Source organism: Octopus bimaculoides, chromosome 22 (genome assembly GCF_001194135.2).
Source record: "Octopus bimaculoides isolate UCB-OBI-ISO-001 chromosome 22, ASM119413v2, whole genome shotgun sequence".
Taxonomy (NCBI): Eukaryota; Metazoa; Mollusca; class Cephalopoda; order Octopoda; family Octopodidae; genus Octopus; species Octopus bimaculoides.
Genome location: NC_069002.1, coordinates 37283202 through 37292554, shown reverse-complemented (window position 1 = coordinate 37292554; position 9353 = coordinate 37283202). Strand labels below are relative to the sequence as shown.

The 9353-nt window shown below is 37.2% G+C and overlaps 2 protein-coding genes across 2 annotated transcripts in view; one reads left to right on the top strand and one right to left on the bottom strand.

The window, feature by feature from the left end:
* The window catches only part of LOC106879138 (putative autophagy-related protein 11), a 9380-nt gene extending 7985 nt beyond the window's left edge, over nt 1-1395 (bottom strand). Inside the window, exon 1 of the mRNA XM_014928575.2 lies at nt 1250-1395. Within this exon, the coding sequence (XP_014784061.1) occupies nt 1250-1350 (101 nt within the window). The 5' untranslated portion in view covers nt 1351-1395. The remainder of the gene's footprint in view (nt 1-1249) is intronic.
* Nucleotides 1396-1981: 586 nt separating this feature from the next.
* Nucleotides 1982-5463, top strand: LOC106879139 (U7 snRNA-associated Sm-like protein LSm11). Its single transcript, XM_014928576.2, has 4 exons — nt 1982-2349; nt 2688-2830; nt 3480-3548; nt 5064-5463. Exons 1-4 carry the CDS (start codon nt 2007-2009, stop codon nt 5403-5405), a joined length of 897 nt encoding a protein of 298 aa, XP_014784062.1. The 5' UTR covers nt 1982-2006; the 3' UTR covers nt 5406-5463.
* Nucleotides 5464-9353: the final 3890 nt, after the last annotated feature.

Below are 9353 nucleotides of genomic sequence, written 5' to 3'. Positions count from 1 at the left end.
ATATGTATGTATGTATGTATGTATGTATGTATGTATGTATGTATGTATGTATGTATGTATGTATGTATGTATGTATGTATGTATGTATGTATGGGTTTGTGGAGCTGTGTGTATGTGTGGGTCATTTTGTATTTCTAGATGTAATATTTATCCCCACTTAAACGTGGATGTTCTATTAGAACAAACCATGCCACGGTAAATACCATAAACCAAAAATTAACCAAGTAAATAAACAAAAGTAAAAATAAATAAATACATCCGTCACCAACCCACCATAAATGAATACACCCCCCACAAATACTATACCACAACTACAACCCATACGACCAATGAGATATCTAAGCGGCCAGCAGTGGCATGGGACCACCCATGTACACCAAAGGATACAGAAACACCACAAATATCTTGTCTTGTCAGGTTTGCTTGAAGATCACAGTAATGGGAAACTCAAGGTGCAGGTCTCTGAGACTGACTAGTCCCCCACCACCACCACCCCACCAAATTTCAGGTTTTAGTAGGTGCAGGTGTGGCTTCCCAACTACCTGTGTCTTCTACAACAGCCTTGGGCTGACCAAAGTCTTATTAGTGGATTTAGTAGATGGAAACTGAAAGAAACCCATTGTATATATATATGTGTGTGTGTGTGTGTAGATATCTATGTCTGTGTGCGAATGTTTGTCACTCACCACCACGAGACAACTAGTGTTAGTTTGTTTACATTCCTGCAACTTAGAGGTTCAGCAAAAAGACACCGATAGAATAAGCATTAGGCTTTAAAAAATAAGTCCTAGGGTCGATTGTTTGACTAAAACTCTTCAATTGACGGAAACAAGTAAAATATAAAAGACACACACACATTTACATGTATGCACATGCAAATACATACATATATATATATCCATTTCCACTGGGCAAATTTCCCTCAGAACATATTAGTCATTAGAAGGGGCTGTGATAAAAAAAAAAAATTTTTAAGACTCTAAGTCAAAGGGTACTGCCCAGTGGGATTCCAAATGGAACCACAGGATAGCAAATTGAACTTCTTAATCCACACAATCATGGCACCCCTAGACAACAAAAAAATCGGCTTTTTACATTTCTGACTTCGAATCTTGCTGATGTTGAACTATATTTTCTATCCTCTGATAATTTATTGTTGACGTATTTAATGCATGGAGCATAAAATGGTTAACTAATTCATTTTAAAACCTAATCGATAAAATAATGGTGATTATAAACAAATACACACTGTTTCTCTAGAATTGTCTCTTTCAGAGTCTTCTCGGGGACAAGCACTGTTTCTTTGGGAGAATTCGTCTTTTTCTTCTGCTTTTTCTTTTTCGGCGGCATTATTTCTCATAAACTGTATCCTTTCCACGCGTCACTGTTACCATAACAACGACACTAGTTAGTTATTTTATCGACGCAGTTTCGAATCAAAGTTTTTTTTTTTATTCATTGATAAAAAAATAAAAATAAAAACATTAAAATATATAGTAGTATATATTACACACACACACACACACACACACACAGAAAGCGAGGTATCAATTTAATAACACTGTCTAAAAACTTGTTCTTTATATTAAAGAAAATATTAAAAATAAATTATAGTTTCTTTTTTCGCTTCTTCATCTAATATTTTTAAAAATTGCCTATTTTACAGCAAATGTATGTAGCACAATTCTTTTTGTAATCTATCTTTGAAAAGTAAATTGACAATGTTCAGATATTTTGGAATCTAATTTTGTTTTTTGTTTTTATGTGTGTGTGACATAAGTCGACATTTATCGTCTGCTGCTAAAGAAGTTAATTTCGAAAGATTTTATTTATTTACATGCTAATAACTACAAAATATATATTTTTAAATGGGAAATGTTTTTAATATGAACATTTTAGACAATTATTAATTTTTTTAGGAGTATTTAATTTGTTTTATTAAGAATACGGTTGAAGTTTGTACGAAACCAAGAATTAAAAATCATGGCAGCTTTGTTAGAAACGACATGGCGGAAAAATCTGAAGATGTCGAAGGAGAACTGGATTTTGAGTCGCCCAACTTTAATGCACTTCTTGCTTTACGCCTAGGAAATGTTACAGTTCCATATCCTAATATAAAGACACTTAATAACTTGGCTGAGTACCGTTCACTTGTCACTCGTACATCAGCGGTTAAGAAACACGCTGCCTCCACCAGCACCGACAGCAACCAATCTCAGAAAACTGATGATGAAAACAAAACGAAAGCTGGTCAAGCGGTTCCTGCAAATGAACCAGACCTGACATCTGAAGAACCTGTAGATAAACAACAATCTAGACATAAAAGAAATCTCTTCACTCGTATGGAAAGTATGTTGTATTTTAATCATGTCACTCTAATCAATACGTCAGAGTACAGGACTGTCCTGAAATCCACTTCTAAACAAAAGCTGCTAAGGACCCATGGTCTTGTCTGGAGGGGGTGCCATATATTTATGTTTAATACTCGAAAGCAGTGATTCTCGACCGAGGTCCGTGTGATCCCAGTTCGTCCAGATGTTGCACTTTAAATGCTTAAAGGGTTAACTTTTCCTCCTCTCGTACTTGAGAAATATATTATTTTTACTGTTTTCTAATATGGAAGCATTTTTTTTTTCAAATTCATGTTTTGTCAATGATTTTATAGTCTCTTAATGTTTTTTACTCAGCTCATGATCAAGTTGGCCCCTTATCTTTACTAAGACGCTGCGTATATGAGAAACATCGAGTAAAAGTATGGACGAGAAGTGCTGGTTATATACGTGGATTCTGTCAAGGGTTTATTGTGGCCTATGATAAACACTTGAATATGGTAACTATAACTACTCAATCCTTTACAGTATTTTATATATAACAACCATATTTTCAAGGTAAATATAACTATGTAAGCATTTACAGTACCTCATACAAAACAACCGTAGACCAATCCTGAAATTTACATTCCCATTCTGCCTTTTTCTTGTTTTGTTTTGTTTTGTTTTTTTGTTTCTTTTACACTCGTCTTTTTCTTTTATGAAATTGGAAGTATCTTTCATCATCATCATCATTTAACATCTGTTTTCCATGCTGGCATGGGTTGTACAGCTTGACAGGAACTGGTATGGCCAGGGGCCGCACCAGCTGTCATTGTCTGTTTTGGCTTGGTTTCTATGGCTGGATGCCCTTCCGAACACCAACCACTCCATTTCTTTTGTCCTATTACTCAGTAAGTGTCACCATTTTCATACCCTGTCAAATGATTAACACACACACACAGTTGAGTACTCCTTTCTCATTCATCTGACATTTCGAACTTGTTTCCCAGCCACATGGTTCTGAGTTCAGTCCCACTGATTGGCACCTTGGGCAAGTGCCTTCTACTATAGCTTTGGGCCAATCAAAGCCATGTGGTTGAGAAACAAGCTTCTTACCACACAGCCACTCCTGCACCTATTGTTCAGTCTTTTTATTTATTTTCATAGGCGATGATAGATGTCGATGAAACATTCCGCAAACCTATTTATCCTACAAAACGAAAAAGAGATATCAAGGTATGATATTCAGTATTCCCTACAGACTTTGTTTTTTGTCATAAATATTTTTTTTTTTTAAATTTATTCTTATTATGTAAAGAAAGGCTTGGAATGAAATAATAATAATAATCCTTTCTACTCTAGGCACAAGTCCTAAAATTTTCAGGGAGAGGGCTTGTGAATTACATCGACCCCAGTGCATAACTGGTACTTGTTTCATCAACCCAAAAAGATGACAGGCAAAGTCAACTTCAGCAGAATTTGAACTCAAAACATAAAGACAAATGAAATGCTGCTAAGCATTTTGTGCAATGTGTTAATGGTTCTGTCTGCTCACCACTTTAATAATAGTTTCAAATTTTGGCATGAGACCAGCAAATTCAGGGAAGGGGTTAAGTAGATTACATTGACCCCAATACTCAACTGGTACTTTTTTTTATCAACCCTGAACGGACAAAACACAAAGATGACCTCAGCAGAATTTGAACTCAAAACATAAAGTTGGACAAAATGTCGCTAAGCATTTTGCTTGATATACTAACAATTCTGCCAGCTTGCCCTCTTAATGATGATGATGATCTTATTGTTGCACATTGCTGGACAATTCCAGTTGATCAATATTCTGGACAAAATGAGTGTTCCAGAGTGGAGATGCAAACTGTGTGAACATACCATAGACATATATAGCTAGATGGCTGACAAAGGCTTTACTGAGTGGTGCTTAGACACTGAGATTTTTTGATAACTTTAGAAATGTGGTTTGTCCAACACAGATTATTGTTGACATAACGTCCAGATCACATTCATCAACAGACTTAATTACCAGAAATACAAGACAAACAAATTCAAAGAGTGTCTTTCATGTTGTGTTTGTGCTAATAATCTCATCTTTTCTTTTCACTAAACCAGTCAAGGGCAAACTGCATCCTGCTTGCCTGACAAAAAATTACTTTGAATATTTTTTTAGAATTGTGGCTTCTCAGAAAAGGTTGCGCATGTCTGCACTAAACTTTGCATTTAAAAAATTAACCATACACCCAGCAGTTAGTTGTGACTGATGTGCGCCTACAATAACCATGGTAAATGGTACACACCATTAATTTGCCTTACCTGAATGGTCTCCTGTGTTGGTAGTGTGACCTCTGTTAACAAAAATCAGCCTCTCATGCCTTCAAAGATATGAGCTACTTTATATGAAAATCAGCAAAGTGACAAGAAGGGCATCAGTTTTGTAAAATAATGCCTCTGTAATGAGTGGGTGCTGAAAAGTTTCTGGCTTTGGGTAAAAGAAAATACAGGAGGATCAATTAATTATGATTTTTATCTAACATATTCCCCCTCTCAGATTCACACACTTTGCCCTGCAAAAGAACTCTGAATGTTGGGCCCCCAAACCAGGCTCTTTGTGATACCTTAAAGCCAGGAACTTTTAAGCACCCACTCACATATGAATTCCACTAACCCATGCCAGCATGGGAAAATGGACATAAAATAACAAATGACTGATTTATTTGTTTCATTTTATTTTGCAAGGTTTTCCCAATTGTTCCTTCAACTAGTCCAGGTAACTCAGATGATGACAACAGTGACGACGACGACTGCAATTACCTTGAAGATGAAGAAGACTCAAGTGAGGAACTTAACGTCAGAACATTCAGTGAACTAACAAAGCAGAGACATGACGAACGTTGTGGGAAGATCAAGCAAGATGTGACTGTTGCATTACCAGGTTCAAAACTGCCTGTTGTGTGTTTGTCCTCAAGAATCGAACCATGTTTAGTATATAACAGACTAAAGACTAAAGTTTGTCAGCGCCATGTGAACCAGTTATTTATTCGAGGTGATAGTGTTGTGTCTGTAGCAATTGCAAACTGACTTCAAGTTTAGATTTATTTACAAAATCATTGTTGCATTAAAAAAATCAAATGTAAAAGCTTGTTTTCTAATTTATTTCCACTATTAATTCTCTTACTCTTTACTTATTTCAGATATTGCTAAAATTTAATCACGAATTAGAAATGTGATGCTCAAGTAGTTTAGAAGTTGGTTTCAGGTGTAGGCATGGTCATGCGATTAAGAAGTTCCTGTCTTGTCAATATGCTTGAGATGTGAACTTGTCCCGTCCTTGACGTTACAACCACTTTAGTGCTTATGCCACCATGGTTTAATGCATCCAGCACACTGTAAAGGCGGTTGGTGTTAGGGCATCCAGCTGAAGAAATCATACGAAAAATAGAACATGCAAGTGAGACTCCATCAAATGCCAGGTGAGGAAAGCTAGAAGTAGTTGATAGCTTCTGTTACCTAGGTGACCAAGTCAGTAGCAGGGGTGGATGCCCCAAGAGCATAGCTGCTAGAATAAGAATAGGCTAAAGTTCAGAGAGCTCCTACCTCTGTTGGTAACAAAGGACCTCTCCTTCAGAATGAAAGGCAGATGCAATGATGCCTGCGTGCAAACAGCCATGCCACAAGGCAGTGAAGCATGGGCTGTTTCAGTCAAGGACATGTGTAGGCTTGAACGATGCTTCACTGAATGTGCATGTACGATAGTGCAAGCGTCGAGAGAAAAGTTGGGCATCAGATGTGATGTGCAAGAGAGAAGACTGCGCTGGTATGGTCATGTGATGCAGATAAATGTGGACAACTGTTTGAAGAAGTGCTGATCTCCAACAATGGAGAGAAGACATGGGAAGAAGTGATGAAGCATGATCTTCAAACGTTGGGCTTCACAGAGACAATGACTAGTGACCGAGACTTTTGGTGATATGCCATGCTTGAGAAGATCCATCAATATACACACAAAGAAGCTGTGTCGTTAAGAAATTTGCTTTGTAACTCTACTGTCTCAAGTTCAGTCCTTCTGCATTGCAGAGTAACTAAAACCTTGTGAATGGATTTGAAATGGAAACTGAAAGAAATCCATCATATAATGAATGTGCATGCATATGAGGTATCAAAAAGTTCTTAGATTAAGTTATATTTAATAAAAAAACCAACTTATTTACCTTAAGTTTTAACATCATCTCTTTTCAAAATAGCCAACTTGCACAGCAATACACTGGTCCCAGCGTTCCTGCCACTTTAAGAATCTGGCCTGGAAGTTGTTTTCCGTAAGTCAGGGACCTTCTGCGATTTGCTATGGATCTTGACAATGGTGTTAAAACAGTGACCTTTGTGCCACATTTTCATCTCGGAGAGATGAAAGATGGGAGTCCGGAGGTGCTAAATCTGGCAAATAGGGAGGGTGCAGAAGCAATACCATGTTTCTGGTGAGAAACTCACAAGTGAGGACAGCTTAGTGACAGGCTGCATTGTTTCCATGAAGAATCTAATTCCTTGTGCTGACCTGGTCGCTTTCACCGAATGTCCTCCTCCCTCAAATGCTTCGAAAACGTCACAGTAGAACTCTTGATTGATGGTCTGGCCCTGGGGAGGATGAATTCTCAATGCACAATACCACAGAGGTAGAAAAAAAAACAATGCTCCTGATTGAGCTGTGGATAAGTCATGTGCCCATGCCACTTGAAATATTGCATACAACCCATTGCCTTTTCACTGTAAGCTTGCCGAAGCAGGCTCAATACCTCTGTAGCAGGATTCCCAAGTTTAATGCAAAATTTCACATTGGTTCTTTGTTCCAACTTCCTGTCCATGACAAAAATCGCAGACTACAGCAGACACAGGATCACAATTTCACAACTTGTCACAGCAATGTCACTCGACACACTGCCTCATGAAGCTCACTGAGCACACAACTGTGTGCTGCCATCTGTTGGCACGCTACAGAACTGGTTCAGGAACTTTTTGATACCACCTCGTAATATGTCTGTGACTGCCAGAGTGGGCGAGTATTGATGTCTCCTTGTCTTGACATCATGCAATAATTGCCAACAAGCATCAGTCATACCAGCGGTGCCTTCGGTTTCCTGCCTACCATGAAAACATGTCTGGCCACGGGTAAATATTACCTTCCTTGGAAACTGGTGAAAAAGCATCCAGTTGAAAACCTTCCTCAATGACTTCCATCTCATTCATGCAAACATGGTAAAAAGGATGTTGAGATAATGATGATGATCACCCAAATTATTTCAATTAACTCTGCAATAATGTTCAAACCTGAACAATTCTAAAAACTAATTAAAGTTTTTGATTTTGTCAATTTCTTCCCATTGGAAGATGGACAGTATTTGAAACAAATTATTAACAATAGGGGTTAAAAGGTGAAAGAAAGTTAAATTCAAACCAATTTACAACACTCAAAAGATATCAGGTTTCCCAGGGTGGTTTTATAATAAAACGGATAAAGTTACCATTAGAAAAGGAGAGGAATAAAACAAAAGAAAATTGGATTCACATTAGAATACGTATATATTTATTTTTTGTTCCTGCATTTATGTCTTAAAGACAAGTACACATTTTAAACAAAACATTAAAAAAAAAAAAGCAAATTTTTTTTTTTTAAACCACCTTACAGCATTTGCTATCAAGTTAACAGGACCAACAGCAAAACAAAAGTTGAGATTTTCAATGTTAACTCCTAATGACAGGTGTTCAAGCCCTTCATTAAGAACTGAATAATTTCCCTGTGTAACCAATCTTTGATATTGTCTTGATAGGGTCCCCTCATAGTTAGTTTTGGAGGTAAATAGAAACGAATAAAATTGATAGGTAGTTAATGTGAAAAATGAAATTAAAATTCAATAAAAATTCACCCTTCACAGATGAAACAGCAATTCAGAGCGCGTGTGTGTGTGTGTGTGTGTGTGTTAAAACTGCTTCCTTTTCTATCTATAATGGGCAAATATTGTTTTAAGGAGGTGGGGGTGCCCACATTGAACACACAATGAAAGCAATAACTAAACTGATTCAATGACATCTGAAAATAAGGAGTTTGATGAAAACCTGGCAACTTACAAATATATAATCGTCAAAAGAGAAACATTTATACACACACACACGTGCGCATAAGATTTGTTTACCAGATTCAGTACTCAAAATAGTTCACATCGTACCCAATGCTATCAGATGAAGCTACACTTCCAGCCCGAAACCATTCCTATTTAAATCTATCTATACTAGTTATACAGGTTGGCAGATAAGCATATGGCATTTATTTTGATATTCAAATTCATTGAATTTCAGTGGTAATAATTATGAAAGATGTTGATTGGAAAGCCACGACCATTGAAAGATTATATACTTTCTGTTGTTCTACTTTTACCAAAGATTTATTCTTTACAATTAAAAGGAATAAATCTGTAAACCTGTTGTACACATTGAGACAAGTTGAATCAATGGAATTCATGCTGCCATTCCCCCCTACCTCCACTAATGTTTATTCTCACTCCAACAAGATTCTTTTCACCTTAATACAATCCTAACGGGATGATTAGCTATCAGACAGCAACTTGGACTGCGGAATCAAGTTTCAGAAGGAAAGAGCAACGGGGCCAAGAATGGCGTATTTATCATTTCTCACACTGCAGCACCCGGGCAGTAATTCCCGTACTAAAGGAACAAAATTATTTCGTGATAATCAGTGAATCTCCAAGGAAATAAGCTTTTTATTATTTCCAAATAGATTGTTTACTTCACTTGACGTTATCCCCTGCTTGAACAAGAAGTGAAAATGCAAATGAACACCAGCTAAGTGACCGAAGTAGATAAATAGACAGATAAATGCCATCAATAAGTTGGTAACTTAAGACTTTCCAAAATGGTTGGAGTGGGAAGGTAGAGTAGGAGTGTGTTGGGGTGTGGTGGGATGAGCTTATGAGGGGGTGTTGACGAGGAGGGAGAAGGGGAAGGTGGATGTAAGAGAGG